This window comes from Fukomys damarensis, unplaced genomic scaffold (genome assembly GCF_012274545.1).
Source record: "Fukomys damarensis isolate Sample0158 unplaced genomic scaffold, DMR_v1.0_HiC HiC_scaffold_24, whole genome shotgun sequence".
NCBI lineage: Eukaryota > Metazoa > Chordata > Mammalia > Rodentia > Bathyergidae > Fukomys > Fukomys damarensis.
This window is the reverse complement of record NW_022900936.1, coordinates 22,960,742-22,986,879: the sequence shown is the minus strand read 5'-3', so window position 1 is coordinate 22,986,879 and position 26,138 is coordinate 22,960,742. Positions and strand designations below refer to the sequence as shown.

General features: G+C 33.5%; 2 protein-coding genes across 4 annotated transcripts in view; one reads left to right on the top strand and one right to left on the bottom strand.

Annotated features, from left to right (window-relative positions):
• Chodl (chondrolectin) overlaps nt 1-10,357 on the top strand; it is a 24,251-nt gene extending 13,894 nt beyond the window's left edge. The window contains exons 2-7 of one of the 3 annotated variants that reach the window (XM_010645651.2): nt 314-623; nt 852-1,009; nt 4,716-4,802; nt 6,902-7,004; nt 8,593-8,640; nt 9,923-10,357. In XM_010645651.2, the coding sequence (XP_010643953.1) occupies nt 314-623; nt 852-1,009; nt 4,716-4,802; nt 6,902-7,004; nt 8,593-8,640; nt 9,923-10,007 (791 nt within the window). In that variant the 3' untranslated portion in view covers nt 10,008-10,357. Of the gene's footprint in view, nt 1-313; nt 624-851; nt 1,010-4,715; nt 4,803-6,901; nt 7,005-8,592; nt 8,672-9,922 lie in introns of all 3 variants that reach the window. The other 2 variants (XM_010645654.2, XM_010645652.2) reach the window with 2 other exon arrangements.
• Nucleotides 10,358-13,292: 2,935 nt separating this feature from the next.
• The window catches only part of Tmprss15 (transmembrane serine protease 15), a 116,796-nt gene continuing 103,950 nt past the window's right edge, over nt 13,293-26,138 (bottom strand). Inside the window, exons 25-28 of the mRNA XM_010645650.1 lie at nt 24,558-24,739; nt 22,416-22,511; nt 18,061-18,200; nt 13,293-13,615 (exon numbers count right to left, since the gene is read on the bottom strand). Of these exons, the coding sequence (XP_010643952.1) occupies nt 13,460-13,615; nt 18,061-18,200; nt 22,416-22,511; nt 24,558-24,739 (574 nt within the window). The 3' untranslated portion in view covers nt 13,293-13,459. The remainder of the gene's footprint in view (nt 13,616-18,060; nt 18,201-22,415; nt 22,512-24,557; nt 24,740-26,138) is intronic.

Genomic DNA, 26,138 nt, shown 5'->3' with positions numbered 1-26,138 from the left:
CCTAAAATTCCTTTAGCTTCCTTCACTTGCTACGATAATGGGGTTATGAAAAATCAAAACCAAAGGTATTTTAACCCTCTTAACAATCATTCCCTTGATGTACTATCTTTAAAATTTTATCTATCAAATTTACAAAAGATCAGTTTACTTTTACAACTTGAAAGTAATAGGCTTGCAAATAAACTTTACAAAGTGTTTCAGTCAGAAAAGCATCCTCAGTAGTGTTTTCTTATTAACTTGTTCTTTAATTTTAATTATTAGTGGATTATGAATATAGTTCAGATAATCAGTATATGACATCTTTTTTTTTCAGGCCAAAAGGTGTGCTTCGCTGATGTGAAGCATCCTTGCTACAAAATGGCCTACTTCCACGAACTGTCCAGCCGAGTGAGCTTTCAGGAGGCTCGCCTGGCTTGTGAGAGTGAGGGAGGGGTCCTCCTCAGTCTTGAGAATGAAGCAGAACAGAAGTTAATAGAGAGCATGTTGCAAAACTTGACAAAGCCTGGAACAGGAATTTCCGACGGTGATTTCTGGATAGGGCTGTGGAGAAATGGAGATGCACAAACCTCTGGTGCCTGCCCAGATCTCTACCAGTGGTCTGATGGAAGCAGTTCCCAGTACCGGTGAGTGTGGCTCCTGTGGCGTCCAGTGTTGAGGGAGGGTTCTGTGCCCTGCAGAGGACATCAGAATGGGACAGGCAGAGGCCTCCACAAGGCATTAGTAAGTGTCCCCATTGCTCTGTCTTGTTTTGGTACCGGCGATCAAACTCAGGACCTTCCCCTTGAGAGGCAGGAGGTGGAACCGCTGAGCCAAAACCCAGGCTGCATGTCCCCATTGCTCTCTACTTGCAGGAATTGGTACACCGATGAACCTTCCTGCGGAAGTGAAAAGTGTGTTGTGATGTATCATCAACCAACTGCCAATCCAGGTCTCGGGGGTCCCTACCTTTACCAGTGGAATGACGACAGGTGCAACATGAAGCACAATTATATCTGCAAGTACGAACCAGGTAAATAATGTAGTCGGCAGGAAGGGCAGATTTTTTGGGTATTTGCTTATATTAGTTTGAATTTAAGCTTTGTGACTTTTAGCTCTGTTTCTGCTAGGAAATAAGGGATTACTTTCCAGCCTGTCCTAACATCACTCAGTGAACAAAGCTCTTTGTATGCTACAGAGAAAACTGCCCAAAGAGCCAAGGAGTAAATAGAAACATCTGACGAGGTGTCTTTGAGAGAATGATTTCTAAAATTAAGGCCAAATTGTTTTTGTAATTGGATTTTATGAACAATAAATATCTATTTTAGAATATTTCCAATATGTAATATAATCTATGGAAAGTAACTGTCTGTCACCAAAGCAACTTTAGTCTTACAATATTGGAGCAATGGTTCCTCAACTTTTTGGTAAATTTAAGACTACAGACCAACTTTCTCCTAGCACATTAGTTTAACATATCATAGTATAAGACTTGGCACATGGTCCTCCATAAAAATCCAACTAATAGCTTGTTGCACCAAAGTGAAAAATAGTAGGGGCATGTGATCTGCTCTCTCTCTCTCTGATTCCCATTCTTTCAAATATGTCTCCCTAGTTAGCTTTCTTTTGAAAACTCTAATTACTTGTCATATGCAGCAAATGGGCAGATTGCATTGACTTGAGCTATTTTAGTGTGGTCTTCTGCCATTAAGAGTAAATTGAATTACTTTAAATAGGACACCTCAAATGAATTGATATTTGACTAAAAGAAGGATTAATCAAGACTATGGAAACTCATGATTTTTAAATTATGCGAGAAAGTCAAGTAAGACTGATTATTTTCCTGGTTTCCTCTTCGGTGTTTCAAAGTGTCATTTGAACTCTTCTGAAGGGCTGTCTGCTTGCCCTGGTAATATGTGTTCACAGAAGGCAATTATAATCAAGAACTGCTGTTTCCATTATTCTCTTGAAATTACATGATTCCTTTTCTCATAAGACTGTAAAGCACAGGGGATTATTTGGATTAGATTTACCCTTCTCTTATGTTTATCCTACTCTTGAGTATATTAGCCAACTTTTTATATTCCTGGTGAGTTTATTCTTTAATCTCCTTGGTTGCTAAATCCATCATTACCCTCCTGGAAATCTTTGCAAAGCTAAGTCTCTAATGCACTTATGTTCTTTAGCTTTTTTTTTTTCCCCTTGTAAAAATATAAAGTTGAGATTCTGTGATAGTTTAAATTTTCTTAAACTGTTGAAGAAAATGAAGAACATATTGTAGAGTATGCCTTATGAAAGTGTATATTAGTATATAATAATGGGTTTAATTTTGGAAGAGTTGTAAATGTGTATAACATACTTTAATCATTTCCATCCCTTTTTATTCACCTTTGTCATTCTTTACCTACTACTTCTGATTCTCTTCCTCTTCTATCATATTCTTGATGCAATACTGTCCTACCCTTTCTTTTGACTTGTTGGATCATTAGTTTGATACTATTTTATTTTGTTTTTATGTGTATCAGACTTTCTTCATTTTTAAGAACTGTCATTTACAATCTACTTCTTTACTTATTTCATGTTGCCGATCTAGGTTTGTATTATCTATGTAAGAGGATTTAACATAAAATTGTGCTGTTCTTTCTTTCCCCTTCCCCCAAATCTTCAAATAATCAATATTTATTAAAATGTTTTTATATATGTTCAGTACAGAGTTATGCTGGGGATTTACTCAGTAGTGCTGCCACCTGCCTCATAAGCGCAAGGTTCTGAGTTCAATCCCTTAAAAAAAAAAAAAAAAAAAAAAAGAAAAAAAGAAAAAGAAACCCACAAAAAACAAACAAAAAAACCTGTGCAGTTATAGTTACCTTTATCAATATAAATAGAATTTTCATTATTTATTTTACTTTGAAATTTGTACCTTTTTGTTCTATTTAGTGAATTTTCCTTGAGTGTAGTAGCTACATTGGAAAAGATGTCGGCTTGTTTAAAATCCTCGTCTATGTAGTTAACACTTGATTTTTAGTGGTGACGGGTTTGAAGAATAAGGAATGTAGCTAATGAAAATGTAAAGTTATGGGCCAGAGATTTGGCTCAGTGGTTCAGCCACCTGCCTCAGAAGCATGAGGTCCTGAGTTTGATACCTGGTACCCAAAATAAAAGTGATAGTGATAATAATAATAATAATAATAATAATAATAATAATAATAATATACCACTGATTATTTTGAGCATTATTCTCCAACTTATTAGAACTAGCATGTGGTATGAACTTTGTTTCTTCTTTCTGTTCCTACAAACCATCTAGTAGCATGACTAATGATGACAAATGGTATAAAAAATTAACCTGGCTATGACAGAAATTAAATAATTCATTTGAAGTATTCTTTTTCTTCTCTCATCCTATTTTTGTAATTGATCTGTGAATCTGTGAATTGTATATCTGTTCTTTGGTCTACCAATGCCACACAAAGGCATTTTCATGGAACACTTCTGAATCTAGTTTTTGTATTAAAAATATCTTATGTGCTCCTGTTTTAGATATTAAAAATTTCATTTCTGGAATTCTGTTTTAAAATTTTATTTAATTAGCAATCATTTTAAAGTTTACTGAAATTACTAAAAAAAACAGTTTTGTTGATAGGTTGCTTACTTCTAAATTTTCTTGTTCAATTAACACCAGTCGAGCAATAATAGACATAGAGTGACTCAGTCATATAGAGAAGAATTGTAGACTAGGACTACATCTTACAGCTAAAGGTGGATGTTATAGTGTCAGAGTTAAAGATATTTACAGATAACAAATGTAACTACAGAATGATGTATGATTAAATTTCTAATTACCAGAGATTCTAAGACAATATAAGAGTAGTAAACATTACTTTTAAAATAAGGTTTTTTAGTGTAAAGACTATATAAGATAATACATGTGATTTTTCCCCCATCAATTGATGAAGAAAAATAATTACATTTTTGGAGCAAGTGAAAAATTTACTGATTTTTTCTTACTAATACAATTTAATTTCACTGAATTAAGACAAAAAATAGTTCTCTGTAAGAAGAATATGTGAAGCAGAGCAGTAACAGATCATGTTAAGAAATTTCAACCTTTTTAAAATGTTTGATATCTTATCACATAAAACCAGAAAAGAAATAACTCTCAAGAATGAATTTGTGATTATTAAAGAAGTAGATATTACTGGGAAACAAATCTTAAAGTGGCACTGTTTGTGTAGGGCAAAAATGTACTTTAGAACATTGTTGCTTGAATGTTAAACCATCAATTCCGAATGCAATCCACATATGGTCATCTGCCAATTATTATGCAAGGAGAGACATAAATATTGCATTTGTATTACTAAAGAAATTATCCTTTCTTATCTTTGAATTGCATTTAATATCTCTTTTGTGTTCATGAATTTCTGCTAATCTTTGCTAACTTCCTTCCTGCTTTGTCTTCGTTGTCTATAGCAGGCTGTCATTCCCATAGGACTGCTGTAGATTATTAATTGCAGTTCTGTGTTACATAGGGAATTTATTAAATGACTTTCATTAAAACATAATTACACTGACTTTATAGTTAGATAATTTTATGTAGATTTAAATTCATTATAAATTGTAATTATAAACTTTTCAGAAATCAAAATCAAGATGTTTTTCCTGTTTAAGCTTTTATTTTTATCTGTTTTAAATTTATACTGTTTAGTCATTGTTTATGGTTCCTATGCTGATTATTGCAGAGATTAGCCCAACAGATCCTATGGAGAAGCCTTATCTAACAAATCAACCAGCAGACACCCATGAAAATGTGGTTGTTACTGAAGCAGGTAATTAGTTCATGTGTCTTTAATCTATCAAATACAGAACTATTTTATCCAACATGGCTTCACATTGATCCTAGTGAACGTTTTCTTGTTGCTTGGGAAGTGGTGCACAAAGTATTGTCCAATGGTGCTCGGCATGGTGGTGCATCCCGGTAAAGCTGAGGCAGAGAGATTGCTATGAGTTCAAGACCAGCCTGGGCTACATAGAGAGCTCAAGCCCAGCCTGAACTATGTAGCTAGACCTTGCTTCAACCCTGTCTCTCCTCCCTAAAAAGGCCAATGGAAATTTACTTTGGGGCTAGGTTAAAAAAGATTCTATGATATTTCTGAATAGAAGAATCGGGGTTTTTTTTTTTCCTCAGATTTTCACTTCAAAGGGATATATCTGATAGTAAACTAAGTGATCTACGTTAAAATTTGGGTCTACAAGGAGATTGCCCATCATATAGTTGTTATGTTATAAATTGATATATTCAGTGGCCTGCAAACAGTTATGGGCTGGTAAATGCCGAGGGATTGGCTAGAATCAGGTGAGGTGAAAAATAAAAGCCTGATTTGTAGTCTTTGCCTACTTCCATGACTTAAATACTTCTAGTTGGTCAATTTGAGGTCATCAAGCAAGTTCACCACACACAAAGCAGTTTTGAGGATACATACAGTATGCTCTTGATCCAGCTGCCTCTATCATATCATGGCTCACAAAGGAAGCAAAATGCAGATCCTAGTGTAAATTTCATGGTAATGAGAGACTACTCTCAGTGTTAGTTAAGGCCTTGTTAGAGTTACTCCAATGCCAGTTGGCCAGAAAGCTTTATTTATCCTGTTCGTGTGTGCGCTCGTGCACGCAGGCTTGTGTGTGTGTGTGTGTGTGTGTGTAGATTAACCAAAAGGCCTAAAATCTCAAAATGTTTCTGCAAAATCCATGAATTTCTCTTTTTCTTTCTCACTATATATCAGGGATAGCAATGATAATTTTTTTCTTAACCCTAAACCTTACCCTAACCTTAAAACAATGATAATTTGAAAAGGAAATGTCATAAGTTCTTTAAATGCTTGACAACTCACGTGTTGGAAACTGCACTTGATCTTAGCCAAAATGCTGAGAAATGATCACTTGTTGAAAGCTAAAAAAGGTGAAAGCACTGAAAATTATCCCCAAACTATTCTATTACTAGACTTCATTAATATGTCTTCTGTTAACAAAGGAAGTGACATACTACTAAGATAATAGCTTGATTTATATCTGGTGCCCTTTGACCAAAGTTTTCAAGCTAAATGTATAGGTTTTCAATTTGCTTTTCTTGAATAGACATAGTAAACCTTATTGGGTTTCACTTCTCAGGTGCCTAATTTTAAAACCATTCAGAGTACGTAGACTTAATTACAGATATAATTAAATAATTACCTCAGTAATTTTTTTTGTCTTATGAAAATGAAAACATGTTTAATAAAATCATTTCATGCTGTATGGAACTTGAATGTTTCAGGTTATTTTTTCTTAATTTTAATAAGAATGCCTAATATTATCAAGTGTGTAGAACAGAATTAAAAATGATTCTTTTTAGAACTTAACATCATGTCTTTGTGTGCATAGAGTCTTGTATTTCTGAGTTATGACTTCATCATCAGGTAATATTTACTTTTTAAATTTAATCCCAGAGATTTGAATATCACTGTAACACCGAACTTATTGGTGAGGATGGTTATTTATCTATCCAGCAATTCAATAGTAATTTTAATAACTTCAAAAACTAGTGCTTATTTATTTCTCTAAGCAACAATTGAGAGGTAAATGAGGTAACCAAGGTTATTAATATACTAAAAATTAGCCTCTGTCTGAATTGCAGAGTTAATCATAATTTTTAAAAGTGTAGATATTGAACTGGAACATAACAATTAGTACTGTACAATTTTGTTTTTTATTTTTACCAAGATGAGGATATACTATTTCATTGTATTTTCAATACTTTGATGAGACTTGTTTCGAATCTATTCATTGGTAATAATTTTATTTTATCTTAATTTCAGGGAAAATTCTTACATCACTTTGGTGTGAGAATCATCAACTATTTTTATATACTAAAATTGTTTTACTTTTATAGGCATACTTCCTAATCTAATCTATGTTATTATACCAACAATACCACTGCTCTTACTGATACTGGTTGCTTTTGGAACCTGCTGTTTCCAGATGTTGCATCGAAGGTAAATAATTTATTTATATTAAAAAATTGATAAAGTTTAAATAGGCTTTCAGAATATTTAAAAATATTTCTTTAAAGTTAGTTACGTTGTTTACCTTTCAAAAGTTCTGATGTTCATATATTGCAGCACAAATTCAATTTTATGGACACATTTTCAATAGAGAAGTCATGCAATATCTCCTTTAATCCTCTGAAGCTTTGTGCAATAGGCGTCTTTCTATTTCTGTTTTGTTTGGGAAAATGATAACTTAGATGGCTCTATCTTGGGTCCTATAGCTAATGTGTGTGATGGTTCTGAAATTTGATGCTGGTGAATTTACAACAGATGCATTACACATACTGTTTCTTGCTTATTGAACACAAAAATTAACAGTAATCCTTTCAATCTGGACATCAAGCTTCACATAAAACTTGAATTCTCTAACTTCACATTGTAGCACTTTCCAGAATTCAAGTCATAGGCTTCTTTTTTATTTTAAAGAGATCTTTATGAATAGGAAATAATGTATAGTGATAAGAGCTTGGTTAGTATTTTCATGTATTTTGAAATTAGATAGATAGCTGATAGATAGATCATAGATAGATTTCAGAGGAATATTTTAACTTTTCTCACTGCTTATCCATACCCCTTAAATAAGGTAAGTTTTTCCATTTTTGTCAAACTTTAATTAAATTTTAAAATGAAACAAAAAGATGTATCAAAATAAAAAGTAAAAAATGTTGGGCTTAAGTAAAAGCATGTTTGCTAGAATAAGCTGAAATAAAATGTATCTTTAGAATAGGTTAAAATAAGACATCTTTGTCAGAATATTTTAAATAAAAACTGGTCAAAGAAAACTAAAATCAAAACTAAAACCAAAACTCTTCTATTATGGAAGGCTGTACACATGAAGTTATTTTTCTTTTTCAATTTCATCTTCTTCTTCTCCTGAAATAACAACCCCCCCAAAAAAAAACCCAGAAAAAATAGGTTTAAATTCTAAATAGTTCATATAAATTTAAAGGGATTTCACTTGCAATTAATTACATGTTAAGACATTGTAAATGATGACAAATAAAATGTGGTAAATTAATATTGTACTTTGACTTCCCAATACAAATATTAAGCACAATTCAAAATTATTTTTTGATATTTTGTACCAAAATGAGACAATAGTACACATACAGTTTCTCTAATTTAAGACTATAGATGAAAAGATGATTTCTCATTGTGAAAAGCAGTGAAGTAGAAGGATTAGACATAAATCCCTTCTTTATCCAGCCTAACCATTAAGGATGACCTGTAAGTAGCAAGCTTAAGAAATACTTTGAAAATATGACTGAGACATTCACATTTGTAAAGTAAAAAGAGCTAAACTGCCAAGCAACTATATTTTCTCTAAAATTTATTTTCTCTCCAAATACTATATGTTATTGTGACCATCTTACTCATTTAAAGTCTCCTAGGCTGCTTGAAGATCTGTGACTTTTCACTTGTTTGAAATTCTCCCAGTGAGAACACACCCAAAACGAAGCAGGTCCAGAAGCCAGCATTAGCTGTAGTAATTCATTCACTTGTTCTTAGATCCTGCCCTTCTCCTTTCTTACAGGAAAGCGAGGAGACAGTTCGTCAAAGACTCAACTCCATTATCATCTGAGTGCGTTGCAGAAAGTTTAAATTCCACTCTGGTACACATGATGGTTTCTTTGTCATGTTCAAAATAATTCCTGTTCCCTTAACTAGTAGTAATTTTGTAATGAAATACTAATTTTACCCAAAAGCCACATTAATAACTTAACCAATTTTTTAACATTTAAAAATTTCTTTTGTGCTTTTAATAAAATCTAACATACTTTCTATTTCAATTATATGGCTTTGTAGAATAAAAGAAAAAATCAATAAAATGCACAATTTGAATATATTTTAGTAGTCATAGAAACAGTTAAATTGAAGTGAATTAAGCTTAATATTTTTAAATAGAATGGTAGAATGTGTTTAGAAAGAGTTCCTTTCTATCTCTGAACAAGTTCATCAGTTTCTGTTGGCTGAGGATGGCATGGGAGAAGCATGGGCCTTGGGGTAGATGCTGGAGGCTTGAGAGTGTGCTCAGGGGAGAGGTACCAAACACAGTGAACAGTGAGAGGCACAGAATGGAGATCCTGGGGGAGAGCATCCCCAAGAAACTAGACCAAAGCACTAACATCTTGACAAAAAATTGGGTTAAGAATAATTTAGGAAATTTGTGAACCAGTACCTCAGCAGATATCTAAAAAGTGACCATTTCATGGGAAAATAGAAGCTGAACCCTAGCAGGTTCCAGAAACAAATTCCAATTCTAACAAGAGTAAAGTTATACTTCAGACTTGAAATAAGAATTGAGATACTCCTAAATTACCAAAGCTGAGTCTGGTCTTGAATTACATTCGTTTCAGAGATGAAGGCACAATTAAGCTTTCCAGGACCAAGTGATGGGAAAACTATAGTACACGATGGGAAAATTGATGTGAGGAAGGGAATAGGCAGCTCCTTACACTGAGAACCATAGCATTTGTTCTGATTTGATATTAAATTCAGCATATACTAGTGAAAGAAAGAAAGCAAAATTTCAAAAATCATTGAGCAAAGAAAGAAAATAAATTCAATGGGGATAAAATGGAAATTTTTAGCATTGTGACAGACACATCTTCATATGTGTATATCTGAACTATAAGTTATAAGGAAACAAACAGAAAAATGGTACATTTTTGTTTCTCATCAGTCAGGAGATCCTTACCCACTGAAATAATCTAGAATTTTTTGTAGGAATGAAAAAATACGCTGGTGAGAGAAGAAGGATTCTTTTGTAAATATGTGTCTCAGTTATCTCCATCTGGACCAAGACATGCTCTATTTTATAAGAAGTGTTAGACACTAAATTTATTTCTTCTTATGTCTTTCAGTAAAGGAAGAACAAAAACAAGTCCAAACCAGTCCACACTGTGGATCTCAAAGAGCACCAGAAAGGAAAGTGGCATGGAAGTATAATAATTCATTGACTTGGCTCAGAAAAGAAAACTAGTCTTGTAATTCTGGATCCATGTAAGGAATGGCATCAGAACATTAGCTTGGAATGGCTTGAAATCTCAAAGGATTTGCAAAATGAACTGTAAGCTCCCCCTTGAGGCAAATATCAAAATACTTTTTATATGTTTATTATCTCATTTACAAAAATGTGCTGTACTAATAATGGAGTGAGACTTGCTTATTTTGTTAAAGGATGCACCTAGACTTCAAGAAAATGAAATGGACCATGCAGATAAAACTACTGTCAGCACATCAGGAGTAAATGTGTTGAAAGCAGTTAATTTTATTTCTTTCACTTTTCATAAGTTGTAATTTAGTTAATGTAATATAAATTGTATTGAAATTTTCACTCTGCAAAAGCATTTTAGCCTTGCATAAGCATTTGATAAAAGCGAACTCTTCTAATATTTATTTTTATGACATTCCATTTTTCAATACATGCCATTTTGATTGAAGAAATATATCACTGTTTTCAACTGAATTCACACACACAAATATATTACCATAAAAGTTTCTTTTCTAGAAATAATTTATCTTTTTCAGCTTCTCTTCTCTTGGTTGGACAATGTCTAGGAAGTCTCTTCAGAAATAAGAAGCTGTTTCATTAACTGTGGTGTAATTTCCAGAAATATTTTCCTTAGAGGCAAGAACTGTCTAATTTCAATTGTGCAAGACATGTGCCTTACAATTATTTTTTGTTTAAAAGTCAACAGATTTTGTAATGAAATAACTTTACTAATAGCTGTATAGTAGTAACACAGTAAATATTGAACAAAATGTGGCATAGACAATATTATTCATATGTCTTCACATGTTGCCTATATAACTACAAATAGCTCTCTGAGGGTTCAACATGGTCCCTCCTTTACCAGTCAAACAATGCCAATTGTTTGGGGTTGGGGTTGACATTGGAGGAAGAGAATTTCAGAGTTGGTCTAAGGTTTTCTCACTGAATTTATCCGCTATTAGTATATAAAAGTTCTTGTAATTGGGACCAAGGGAACGGTCACCACCAGAGTGGAGCTAAGCACAGTACACTGACATTTCAGGATGGAAAAAATAAACACATCCTAGATTAGATGAATTAGTGTGACATGTGTTGGAGGTCATCTGTGATTTAATATTCACTGATAAGAATTTGTTCCCAGTAGTAAACAGTGGCTCCTTTTTGTGTTATCATATCCTAGTTTCTTCAGTGCTGTGACTTCTTCTCAAGTTGTTACTATTTCTTCAAATGTCCTTGAGCTCCTTTTAACCAAATAAAGAGTTCTTGTTTCTGAAAGACGATTATTGGTGGTGTCTAAATCTCTTATGTCAACAATTATTAGACATGCTTCATCACTACATGAAGGTGAAACAAATTACTGTTGAAGTGTGGTAAGAATGACTTTATGGAGAAACAACCTTTTCCTTGTCAGTGTTTCAGTTGGACAATAAAATATTTTGCTGAAGTAAAGTTACCAGAGTTCAGTGACAAAACTAAGAGGCAAAATAGGAAATCATGTTCAGATTTTGTGGGCCCCTTTTCAGACTGATAGAATGAACAGCTGGATTCTAAGCTTAGATCTTCTTCTAGGTACCACCTTGGGATTCCCCCTCTCTAGGTGGAATGGTAGACAAGCTGCTGTGATCTGCGTCACCATGTGTTTCCTCCTTTAGTCAGGACTTGAAACTGTACAACCTGGTTTAGTAGCAACTGCAAGGGAGAAGCAGCAAAACAATGGAGAAAGGACTTGGTTTTGCCTTTTATCTTTATTCAGGTCTTGGTAACTCTTCGTGTATCAGTGACTAAACCCATAAGTGACTAAGGATAGGAAAATAAACTTCCTTCTTCTTGGAAGGTGGTAATGACTCATTTCTGAAATGTTTCTTAAAATTTTGCCTGACCTTTACAAACTGAAAATGAGTACAAAGTATGTCTATTGTGTTTATGTTTACAGAAAACACTTTGAGTATATGTTGGAAAATGTACATAAAATATGTAAAAATCTTCAAGTATTATGCACAAGCAACATCCTCTACCCCCACTTCTCCACCTGATTTTTAGAATGGGTTCTTAACAAGAAGAATGTGCTCAGGGACTCCTGAATTTTGTCTTTAGAATGAATCCCACAATATTGGGAATTTGTGGCCCATCATTTGGCCACACTGTCTTTAGATAGCAATGTTTTTGTTGTTCTCTCTCTGACTGCACCCCAATGAAAGCATCTTTTGGTACCACAACATATGATTCTCCACTAACCTCCCTTCCTGCTCCCGAATAGTCTTAAATGTGCCAATAGTCATTGTTCCTTCATGTGTAGTTCAAGTCTCCTTTCTCTCTTAAGACCGATCTGTACTAACTGGTCCCTTCTTTCAACTCCTCTAAATTTCATTGTTGCTTTTATTATATTTGCTCATATTTGTTTTCCATTAAGGAGGTATAAATACTTTCTCCCACAGATTCTTTCTTATCATACATTCTGTGTGGTGAGCTAAATTGAAGTTTGTAGTTATTCTGGAAATGACCCAAGGAATTAAAGTGAAACAAATTCATTTACTACACATTTTTGGCTTTTCTAAAAGGCAATTCAGCTGTGTCTAACTAAGTTTTTCACATGTAAGAAATATCCACTATAACACATATAAACTGAGGAAAATATTTCTAAGTTTAATTTCTTTGGTATATTTGATTATTTTTGCGTTTAAAAAACATGAACTTGAAATAAATGGAAAGTATAAATAATCTAGCTAAAACAAAGAATAGTATTAAGTGACCATATAAGTTAATTTATTTTTTAGTTTGATGCTAAGGAGTTATATATAGTCCTGTGTGTATTTACTCTATAGCTTTATCTGAAGGCAATACTTAATCATTCATGTCACAATCAGGTTTGTGACATGAACTCACAAAAATATTTTTATTAGCTAGAAAAATATTAACATTATATTAAAATTAAAATAGATTTAGATGAAATGCATTCGATGAAAAAGCAGGAAAACCATTGACATTGTAATAATATCAAGTTAAACTGAAACCAGGCTATTTATAGCACTTTATTACAGTGATATGCTTTGAGCAAAATAATTTATTTTACTTCCTAATAATTCTGAGACTTACTGAAATGTATCATGTATATTTAAAATAATGACTCTTTAAATAACAGAAAATGGTAGTGATTAAAGACAAATAAAATATCTGTTAAAATACAGTTATTACCAATAAAATCAAAATACATTTTAAAGTTACTTTGCATTTCAAAGATTAATTATAGTTATTCATTTTGTTAATTCCTCTTGCCTGGCACTTTGGTGGCTTAGGTAAAAGTAAAATCTTTTAATAATTTTTTCATATAAATGTCTCAGTTTCCATGATCCTTAGAATGAATTGTGAAAAGTGGACCATGTTCATTTTTGGTTTAAAAAAAAACACTCTAATGTAGAAAACTTTGTATCCATTGTGTGAACCTTGAGACCAAAACATACACCCCTGGGCGATTAGGCAGTGCACACTTGTATCCAAATGATGTCACACCAGCAAGGAACCATCTGTTGTTTTCTTGGCACATTAGTGGTCCTCCCGAATCTCCCTAAAGAGTGAGTCACAAAAAATAGTTGTGGATATGTGGTCAATTTACTTAAGTATATAAGATTTTTTTGAGAAATTAATAAAAATAATTATTCAGAAACATTTAATTGCATATTATCTGTATATGTATATTCATTACCACTCTAGATCATGAATGAAAACCCTTTGCTTTTCAGTAAAGAGACAAAGCAAACTATGGTGACTAAGACATAATTTATATATCTTTATAATGCATTTTTTAGCAAGTACCTCCTCAGCTTAATTATAACATTTTAATGGGTACTAAAAAATACTATTAGACACAATGAAAATATAAATTAATCATCTTATTAAAGAAGATATTCTATAGAGAAGATATACTCTATATCTTTTATCTATCTATCTATCTATCTATAAGAAAAGTTATTGCACAGTTTGATTTTAGAAAAATTAAAAACTCACAAATATTGGTGATTGTAGCTTTTAGTTCTCTTGGGTAGAATTAAGTTTTTAGCATTTGATAAACACAATCTGATTTGAAAACTTTAACATTTCAACTGAAATAGGCAAACCTTTAATATAATTTGTACCCATAAAAACATGTGTTTTCATTGGAGATTTCAACTGATGGAGAAATGTTTTTAATTTTCACAAACATTAATTACAGCTCATCCTATTAGAATTAATCACATAAATTTTATTTGTACATAAGGGATCCTGTGTGATAAAAATGAAGATAATGCAGAATATAATGTCAGTAATTACACATGTTGATAAACATTTCTCAAATATTAATTATATACATATTTTTAATTAATTTTTAAAAAATGCATAAAAGAACTTAAAGCTGCCTGTATTTTGTTTGAAACCACTGGTATAACAACATTTAAACATTAGATTTTTCATTAGAAAATGTACTCAGAGTTTTTGCCTGATTATCATCTTTGGATCCTATATTATATTAAAAGGATTAAAATGTAAGCTATGAAAATACTTAAATTTTCTCTTTGGTTCAGGGGAACACAAGCTGCCCTGGCAACCACTGTTACTTTTTTTCCGGATGTAACAACTGCAAGGTTTTTGAAGACAGAAACTGTAATTTTTAGTATTGCATCTTAAACTTTTGTCTTTATAGGAGTTCAAAAATATTTATGAACCAGTATATATACAAGTCTCAAAATATATTATAAATGGCTTATAAATTATCAAAACTAATTTTTAATTACTTTTATATTTTTAAACTTTTCTGTACCGGGGATCGAACTTGGGTTCTTTCGGTTGTGAGGCTGACAGCAGAACCACTGAGCAAAATCCCCAGCCCAGAGGAATTTACCCATTTTCTTTTGTTTTTGTTGTTTGTTTGTGTTTTGGTACCAGTAATTGAACTCAAGTCCTTGTGCTTCTGAGGTAGGCGGTGGAACCACTGAGCTAAATCCCCTGCTCCAATTTGGATATTTTTAAAGGGGTCACTTAATTCTCTTCATGTTTAATACAATTATTTAATTTTTAATAGATATAAGAGATCAGAGATTGATTATATGGACAAGGGTTTTAACTATGCTGCCTCAGTTACAGTTGCTCATGCACATGCAGCAAGCGTGTTGCTATTCTGTCTGTCTGGGTGGGAGACCTAGTTTTGTTTCCATTGTTTCTCATTTAACTACACCGTTTCAATTTAGCTATGTAACTTCTGTCTTACATTTTGTATTTTTTCATTGTTATTTCTTTCCTCCACTATTCTCAAGGATGTAAAAGTGCTTCAAAAATGAAATGAATGTCCAGAAGATGAAATGTTAACTTTAAAAATGTCTCCCCAAATGGATGCTATGTTTATAAATGAAAAGAAAATTCACTACTTTCTTTGAGAATGTGTGTGAGGATTGGTGGCCATTTTTGTTTAGAACTGTGGTTCTCAAATTTGACTGTATCAGAACCACCTGCAGGGGATAATGCAAACACTGTTAAGCCCTAATTTGGAAGTTCCTGACATAGCAGGTGTGTGCTGGGACCTGAGGATTTACGCTTCTGACTTGACATGTGCCTAGATGACCATGTCTGTTGGGCAGAAAGCCATGCTTTGAAAACCAGTGGTACAGCATTTGGTTCTGACTGCTTACTATAGTGGCATTCATTTAGTTTTGTATTCTTTCCTCCCTGGTATTGCTTTTATCTTTAGAATTATTTATTTATGTATGTATGAATGTATTTATATTTTGGTACCTGGGATCAAACTTGGGACCTTGTGCTTGTGAGGCAGGAGGCAGAACCATTGAGTTAAATCCTGTGTTGCCTTTAAATCCAGACAACTGCTTCAAAAGTGCATGCCTTTGTGAAGCCAGAAGATATTAAAGATCTTGTAAATGGTTAATACACAACTAAATTTTGAGTTTAACAAAATGCCTTAGGAAACATACTCAAGCTGGGCATGATAGTTCTCTAATCTCAGTACTCCAAGAAGCTAAGGCAGGAGGATCACAAGTTTGAGCTATGCCTGGGCAACCCAGTACCTCGACTAGACTAAAAAAATACACATTTTTTTTTTTTAAAAAAGAGGTGATAATAAAGGCCTTGGGTTCAATATCCAGTATCAAAACAAGCAAAACCAAATTAATACCTTTAAATAACATATTCTTAGTTAATCCCCTTATAAATACAGTATTGAAGATGAATCCCAAGAATCCTGTGTTGATCTATTGTATTGGTTACTCAATTATGATAACATTCTATTGCACAAAATATTTTCTTGTGTGTGTGTGTGTGTGTGTGTGTGTGTGATTGCTTATTTTTTAATGAATAACATACCTAGACTCTGCAGAAATTATAGCCAACTATAAGATTTCAGATATCTGGCATGACTTATTGGCTTAAAGTAGCCCTAACATTAAAAGCATTGGCCATCATATTTTTGCTTAGTGCATGAATTGTCTGCCACACAATCCCATTAACTATAATTGAAGTTGTCCAGTTGTTTTCCCTTCTGCACAATATTTCCATAAATCTTCTAAGTGGCAATATATCTTACCTTAAGCACACTTTTCATTTTGAAAGGAAAATATTAGACCCAGAGGTAAATTTTCAAGCAGAAAACCATCTAGCATGTCTTAAATATGCAAGAGTTCATCAAAGAAGAATAAAGGTAAAATTGAGCTGAAAGTTTAACATTACTTAAAACTGTGATTTACATAGAGGATGCATTATAGATTTATCTGCATGTCTGTTCAAAATATCTTGTCAAGTTATATGTATTAGTATATGAAACAAGTTGTTCCATATTAACACAGTGAAAGCATATCCCCCTGATATAATTTGCTACTATAAATTACTTATTTGATCTGTCATGCCTTCAGGTTTAATCTAATTCAGTACGTGATGCATTAGTATTTCATTAATTTTGAAAAACATGCCAGAAAATTTATTTACTAAGTTTCATGATAAAAACTGCTAATACTTTGGAGTATTTACGTGGTGCCTTACATGTTATCTGACTTAAACTTCTCAGTAAATCCCACGTAACTTGTACAGTACTACCAGTAAGTCTTCAAACCAGGGCAAATAAGAATAGCCTGGGCATAGATCTCATGCTGTCAATAATTACCTTACAATGAACCTAAACTTTGTGATTTTAAACTTAATAGAACTTCTTATTTATAGAATGTATGTGGATTTTATGGAATTTATAGATGGCTTCATTATTTCTAGTTGATGAAAACTGGAGATCATTATTTTTAGTTGGTCAAGTGTATACAAGAGTGTTTCTCTGATGGTTACATGGATCAGAAACAATTGGCACTTCAAATTTGTTACAGTACTAACATTCTTATATAACTGAGTTAGTTATTACATTTCTAAAGTAAAATGTAAAAGATGATATGATTTTTCTATTAAAGCGTTCTAGAGCCAGAGTTACGCCACACTATTAGGTTTTTATTCACTTCCCATTTAAGCTGCTGTAAACTAGCTCTGACTAGGTTATTCAGGTTGCTTTTCCTCTACAAATGATCTCAGTTCACCAGATACCTGGACCGTACTCTAAATTCAGAGTTGGAAACTAGAGGCTCATAGAGAAAATTGTCCCTTGGGTTTGTTTTGCTTGTTTTACTTTTTGTCTAGGACACAAAATCATTGGAAATTTGACAATAACGTGTTTAGCTAAGATACAGATTCCCTGGCTCAATCCAGGCCCACTAACTTGTATTTTGTGCCCCTGCCTTGTACATTCAAATATTGTACCTAGTCTCTCTAAAGACATTTGATTTGTAATGCTTATTCCTAAGAAATAGTTTTGTTTTTAATGCTCAGGTCCTCTGAGGAAGAGTATACAAATAGGCCAAAAATGATAGTTTTACATAAGAAAAAGTGAAGCCAAGCAACCTTGATAATTTCTTTACACCTGAATTTTTGTTAAACAGTGAAATCAGTATACAGCAGTGCTTTCTGAAAGTAAAAGATGAAGTTTGACGTAGTTACCTGACAAGTATCTGTCCCTCCTTCTTCATAGCCTGCACATATCATATTTTGGGTAATGTTATACTCTGGCATCAGTTGCTGACATTTCTCATTTGATAGAAGAGGAACATTAGCTTCTTGCAGGATGTCTACAGTTGGACCTGCTCAAAATGGATAATGCCGCCAGCAAGTCAGAAGTGATACACTTGTGTTTTTGAATGAAGCACCATCAGTCTTACTTATTCCAAACATTTCGCTCTCATTACCAAGTACATTGTGTCTATATAATGGAACTAACTATAAACCTTGCATGTTAAATGACATAATAAAATCCATCTGTGGATTTTACCAAATGGATAACAGCAATGCATATCTTTCTTTCCTAAGGGCTAGTAGGAATGGTGGATTGAAATAAGGTGATCTTTAGCTATTTTCAGTAATTTCAAAGTTACAATATTGCTCATGGAAATAAAACCTGCCAACACAAAGAGCTGCATTCATAGAAATTAGCACCGACTCAGAAATCCAGAAGTGCTTTTCATTTGGCACCTGAAGAGGTGCTCCTTCCAGTATAATAGCATTTAGCTTCTTTGTGGTGCTGTGTGAGTGAGCAGGTGCTCGCTGAGTGGGGGACAAAGCTCCCACGAACTGTGCCCTGGTCTACGGGCAATGAGCCTTTCATCTACATACAGATGAAGAGAGGGAAGGTGTTTTTAAAAGTATAGTTTCATTCCTTTTTAGAAAAGGCTCGTTCTCTATTAGTATGAATCTCTGCATAGTGAAATACGAATCCCAGAAGGTAAGAGAAACAAACAGGTGTTAGTGTACCTGAAAAGGAACATAAGTGCTTTCTAATAATTAGCAGTTCTATTTGGTTCCTCAGGCTAGGCAAAAAGTTGAGGTTAGTACACTTGATAGTGTTTTAACAATATATGTGAACTCATTTTCAGTTTAGTTTAATTCATCCACTAAAAGACTAAGGAAACAAACAAATATTGTGAGTGTGTGTGTGTATGTGTATGTGTGTGTGTCTGAGAGAAACAGAGACAGAGAGAGACAGAGAGAGACAGAGAGAAAGAGAGCGAGATATTTAGGTGCAATGCAGCATACATATATATTTATATATATGAACTAACTCAATAATGTGTTGGTAAATGTGTAACCATGGGCTTCCAGAAAAAAAAAAAAAACCAACGTATCTTCCTGCTTTTCATGGAGTGAAATTCCCTCTATGACTGATGTAGAGGTATTAGCATGACAATGAAGACAGAGTTGGGAGGAGACCACAAATGGCTATTGCCAGCTGGTGCCAGGGAAGTCAACAGCACAGTGCTGCGTGACTTTCAAAGTTCCACAGTACTCTTTAAGAAAATAAATTACAGAGGTCAAAATAGAAGAGAAAGTTCAGCACCTTACTGTATGCAATGAAAAATGAAGATCTAGGATGGCCTGATTAGCCTTAGTTTTATAATTAAAAACCAAAGCCATTTTTGCTCCTTGTCAATGCATAAAAAATGTTTTAGTAAATAATAAAACTCATTGGTAAAAGGAAATTTGAACAATGTCTGTACATTTAATATGTTATTTGTCAATATGACTTGTCACTAAGGTAACAAGGAACACACCTACACACATACACACATACAGACATGCATACAAATTTTAGTAAAGTTATTTTTAATTTACTGTTTTCTCTAATTTAAACAACGAATATCACCTCATTCCTTCTTCATGAACAATATGTTCCTCATTTTCTTACCTAATTAATTAATACAACATATTCTCAATTTGGGAAACTGGTATTTCATGAAATTAGATGATGAAATTGGATGAAAATTATAAGGCAGTGCTCATAAAAATTATGAAAATTGCAATCATCCAAGAAGTATTTATTTATTCCTCTCATTAAGTTATTGGTACATTTTAGGTATACAGTACAGTTACATTCATCATTGGGATCTTGCACCTTTACATGACAGGTCTTGGTTCTTTTTTTCCCTTGCCCCTGCCCTCCCTTCACCCCTTCCTACCCTCCTCATTTACAAACACTTTATCTCCATTTTTTTCATTTTCTCATATTTTTTTCTTTTCCCTTATAACCTTTCCCCTACCCTTCCCACTTCCCCTACACCTTTAGCCCTTTTCTTTCTATTTCACATTGTCAATTATATCATGAGGATCCAAGAAGTATTTAAAGATGAGCTGGTCATTTATTTCTAAATGAAATTGATCTCAGATACTGTTTTCTTTCTCCTGGCTCCATACCACTTTTAGAGACTTTCTTAAGTCAATTAAACAAATATTTTAGTAACAATAAGCTAAGTTTACTCAGCTCAAGTTTTTGGTTTTTTTTTTCTTGTATGGAACAGAGTCTTAAATCTTGTTAGTGCATAATTTATTTTTGGAGTCTACACTGCGGCCATAAAATATCTTTTAGTTTAAGGTCTGAAGGAAAAAAATCTATCTGGCTGAAAATCATTTTTATTCTTTAAATTTTAATAAATCATGACATTCTTCAAGTGGAAGAAATATAAGAATATATGGTCTTTAATACACTTTACAGAAAGCAGACAAGAGGTATTTTTGCAATATAATGTGAGTGCTGTGGAGATCTTTTGTCCCAGTCCTCAGGCAAACACTCTACTTAGAACTTTATGCTTTCTCTGGTAAAGAGTATGGATATTTTCTCTGGTAAAGAGTAAGGATATTTTTCATATATTTTGATTCTGAAACTCTGGACCTCTCCACAAGGTTTTGTGCATTTTCATCTTAAATCTACCTAGGACTTTTGAACATTACACCTACATTTTATTATTACCATAGAGATTAGGAAGACTGTCTTTCCTTTTTGATTAATGTTATGGAGTGGTCGGAACTCTGTAGGTGAAGTACTGTATTAGGAATTTTGTAGTCGACGAGCCTTGAAATTAAATGTACAGGATATGAAGTACTAGAATGTTTTTGGTATTCTTGTTCATCTCAAAGTACAAATAGATAAATAGAGAGATAGGTAGAGCCACATAGTTATAAATTATTTAGCTTCATTTTTATTTTTCACCAACACATAATAGTGTGAACATTTCTGGGAGACTGAGGCAAGAGGATTGGAAATTCTATCCTAGCATGGGTAACTGAGTGACTTAGCAAGACCCTGTCTCAAAAATAAAAACTAAGAATAGGGATGTAGCTTAGTATGAAGGCTCTGGTTTTAATCCTCAGCACCACACACAAAAAGAAAAAATATATTTTAATGGAGTACTGTTCTGTTTTAATACATGTATACATTATGTAATGTTGAAATCCGGTTTTGCATATCTATTGCATCAAGCATTTATCCATTTTTCTTTCTGGTAAATGCAAGATCATTTCCCCTAGCCTTTGGATATGTACAGTATATTACTGTTGTCTATAGTCAACCTACTGTGCAGTAGTACACCAGAACTTCTTGCTCTTATTTAATTGTAGCTTAGGACCCATTGAACAATTTTTGATTCCATATAGGAGTGAGATCATGGAGAACTTGCCTTTCCATGCCTAGTTCCATCCATGTTGTCACAAATAACAGGCTTTTACTTTCCATAATAGCCAAATAATGTGTCACTGTGTATATGAACAACATTTTCATCATTCATTCAGTTGACCAATACTTAGGGTTTTTTTCCTGTCTTTTTGGCTATTGTGAATAGTGCTGCAGTGGACATGGTAGTACTGCTCTCTCCTTGACATACAGATGTCATTTCCTTTGGACCCATACCCAACAGTGGAATTGCTGAATCATATTCAGCATGTTTATGTTTGGAAAACACAATATCAGGAGCTCAATGATATATCAATCTGGTCTTCAGTATAAGGTTCATGTCATAATTTAGTCATTTTGCCAAAAAGCAAGTTCAGCATGTTGAAGGTAGGAGCGAATTCATTCTCATTGTAGGGAACTTGAGTTTGTGGCTTTCACATTGTAAATAAAGATAAATTTGATGATTAGGAAAGTGGGACAGATAATAATATGGCTTTTATTGAGACTTTTTTCATATATTTGACCAAAATAAAATTTGGAATCTTGGATTATATTCATTTCACTAAATGTATCTTTTATATTTAGGAGTGTTTATAATGCCAAATTTAAATAGTGAATTTAAGGAATATTTGAATTCTTCCTTTAAAGTGTTATAGTTTTATAACATACTCTGGAATAATACACCTGGAATAAATTAAATATATAAAATTATAAACATGTTACACAGTGCTCTTTAAATATTGCAAAATTATTCATTGTAGTATGAGTTGAAAAAAATGTTGAAAAATATTCACAGGATAGTTCAACAGCATACTTCTTTCTAATAGACTTTTTCTCTTTTTCAAGATTGATACTTTACCTTCAGATTCAAGCCTTCCCCAGCCCGCAATAGAACAATTCCTTCCTGGAAGAAAATCTTGATTTTCCTCTGGTAAACAAATAGGTTGTATGTAATCTGAAAGCAAACAAAACAAAGTGATCAAAGGAAAAAACAACAACATAAAAACATGTTTCTAACACATTTTAAAAACCAAACACATCACCATTTAACAACAACAAAAAAACCTGTATTTTTGTTTATCTTGCACGAACAACTTTTAAACATCATAGGGGAAAAAAGGTATTTTAAAACAGTACTTCTTTGTCAATGTATTAGCTGTCACTTGTGGTTTTTTTGGAGTCCTTTATATAATCTGGTAATTACTCTTTTTGGAGTGTGAACAAAGTCATTTTTCTAAAGTCCATCATTTATGTTTAATTTTAGTATATGTGCTGCTGAGGTGAGTACCATTTATGTTTAATTTTAAATAATCATGATGCCCCAATGAACTAATTTCATTTCTACTGTTTTTCAGGGTCAGTAAAGAGAAACTTGGACAAACATCATCATCATCATCATTATTATTATTTGTAATTTTTTCCAGTGCACTTATGGAAGCAATAATATTCACGACTGACTCTTTCTTTTAATCAAGTTTATTGTTACTCATTAGATATATAGAACAGTTACATTCATCACTGGGAACTTGAACCTTTACGGGATGTATCTTGGTTCTTATTTTTTCCCCTATACTCCTGCCCTCCACTCCACCTTTCCCTGTTTAGAAATACTTTGTTTCCTTTTCTCATTTTTTTTCTTTTCCTTTATTTCCTTTCCCCTACCCTTCCCACTTCCCCTACTCCTTTAGCCCTTTTCCTCCCATTTCATATTATCAATTATGCAATTTGAACTTTATTTACACTTAGTTTTTCACACCAGAGAAACACTTGGTATTTACCCACGTGTGTCCTATTTATCATCACTGACTCTTAAAGCCTTCTGCATCAACTTACAAGCCGCCTAGTATTCAACAAGCTATTTACTATTTCTTACAACTCAGGGCAGATACAAAAATTAAGAAGGTATAATTTTTACCTCCCAGGACAGGGCTATAAAACCAAATATAGTAACAGTCTACTTTTCATAAGTGCTGCAATATTTTTTTAGCCCAAATTTCATGAGAACTAGAGACTACAGCACTTTCTCCTGAGCACTAGAAAAGACTTCAGAGCTAAGATTACAACTGAGTAAAGCCTGTTATAGTTTATATCTTGATGCTCCCCAAAGCCTTGTGTATGCACAGGCCGGGCTTTGGGGAGGTGATTGGATCATGGGCTGCCATGCTTATCAGGGGATGAGCATACTGATGAGATTTTGAGCTAAATGTGCTGTCACGAGGTGAGGCCTGGTCTAAAGAGGGGGGCTCAGGGCTGCTTCGTGGCAAGGTCTGTTTCCCTCTCTGGCTCGTTCCTTCTCTTTCTGCCTCCTGGCCACCACGAAGTAAGCAGCTTTTCTAGAACTGTGACCCCCTCCCCACTGTGCTGTTTCTCTTCTGGAGCCTGCTGATTCTGTGAAATGTAAGCCAAAATAAACTTCTTTTTTAGGTTGTGTGTGTCTGGTATCACGTCCCAGTGACAAGATAGTGACTAAGACAGCGCCCTTCAAGATAAAGTTTACTTTCTCTGTTGATTTCTTGTACATTTTCCAGGCCCTTGGAGGAAGTCCTTCCTTGCCGCTGTAGTAACATTACTGGCTGTACTTGAAAGCTTTAATTATACAGACAGCCCTAGATACCCTAAGAAAGCAAGCCCTTATCTCAATTTTTCAGTGTTTGTCTTACCCTCTCTTTTGTACTAGGCAGACCCACATTCAATTACATGAGAAACAGAAAGAATGAATAACACAATGATCTATTTTGTAGGGCTGCTTCTTTCTTAAAATTATTTTTACCCGTTCACTGGAAAAATGTACCTGTATGGAGGATGCCAAGAGTTTTATTCAGTTGGTCCTATCTAGAAAGTTGGATTTAAGCACCTTTTCTTTAATTCCTCAATTCCATTTTCATTATAATGCAACAAAACATCCAGTTTATACAAACTGATGCATTCATACTATTAATATTTCAATGCATATTGTGTATTAATTTGAGTAGCTAAGAATACTGAAAGTGACTTGCTTTACCTGTGTAATTCACTTTAAATACAAGACGCATCATGGCGATGTCGCTGTCCTTTATCCTTTTATTGTAGAGAGGGTTTATGACAATTTGATCTATCAGCCGACTTTCTATATGAGGAGAAGTCAGATTTGTGCTGTCATGGAGCCCTAGGATTGCATTCCACTTAGATGGGTCTAAATTTCTCCTGAAGATTGTAATAAGAAAGAATGAGAAACTCAATTAATAACAATTCCCTTCAAGAAGTTATCCAGCATAAAATTTTAGAACTATGAATTTCCATTCTACAATGCCCTTACATCTTTCTGAAAATTATTATTGAACTTATTATTTTTAATTGACACAAAAATTGGAAGTATCAGGGTGGTACCATATGATATTTTGATAGATAGGCACATTGTGCAATGTTCATATTAGGGTAAGCACATTTATTTCTTCAAGTATTTGTTATTTCTTTGTAGTGAAAACATTTGAAATACTTTCTTCCCGCTCTGTAAAATATATGCTGCATCACTGTTATCTATGGTCACTTACTGTACGACAGAACACCAGAATTTCTATCTCCTTTCCAACTTAGTACCCAGTGACCAACCTTTCTCATCTTTTTTTCTATTCTCCCCCAGCCTCTGTTAACCACTATTCCACTCTTATTTTCTTTTAGATCAACTTATTTAGATTTCGCATATGGTTAATTTTTGCATTTCTGATCAGATCAAAGAAACTTAATTAGTGAAAATCCCTCTGTCTAATTTCTCTTAAGTCATGTCCTGGTCTCTATTTCTAGATGGTCATTTCTTTCTGGATGCATATCATAAGGAATATTTTTCAATAATACAGATACTTGCTCTCTCTCTTCCCTCTCCTCCCGCAACTCTGATTTAGTGACTCTAGAATGGACCACCAGACACTTCTACAAGACTTTAAATTAAAACCCTACATTTGGACTAATATACAGCTATGTTTGAGAACCTCTGCATCAGATCACATTCCACTGTGGGGATCACAATTCAGTCCAGAGCTGCTCCAGCCAATAGTAGCAGGTGAGGCAGTAATAGAAGAGAGTTGGGAGCACTCTGTCATTTTTCTGTTATAAGATTCACATAGAGTTAAGGTCAGCAAAGCAATCTATTATGATGCTTATTTAAATAATTTCCATATAAAATGTTGGCCCTCAATAATATGTGGTAAAGGATAACAGTTGTGTAATAAGATAGACAAAATTAGTAGTATAATTTGAAAGTGAGCAAGAACTTATAAACACACTGTTGCCCTGTAATAGCTTCATGCCAAGATATTATCAATGAAGAGCTGGAATCGAGCCAAGTAAGCCATATTCACAATGAAGTCAAAATTTAATAATTGCAATTATAGGCAGAAGTATCGATCCAATTCTTAATAGTTGCAAATGCCTAATTTAACATAAGTTAAAATCCAACTCACCTACAAATGTATACATGGCAGTAAGTAATTTTCCATCCACCTGTCTTTAAATCTATTTAGTTGTCACATTGTTTCATTTCCCATATCATCATCTTTCATTTGGTAGTAGTTAATTAGCAAAGGTTATCAAGACTCAAGCAGAGGAG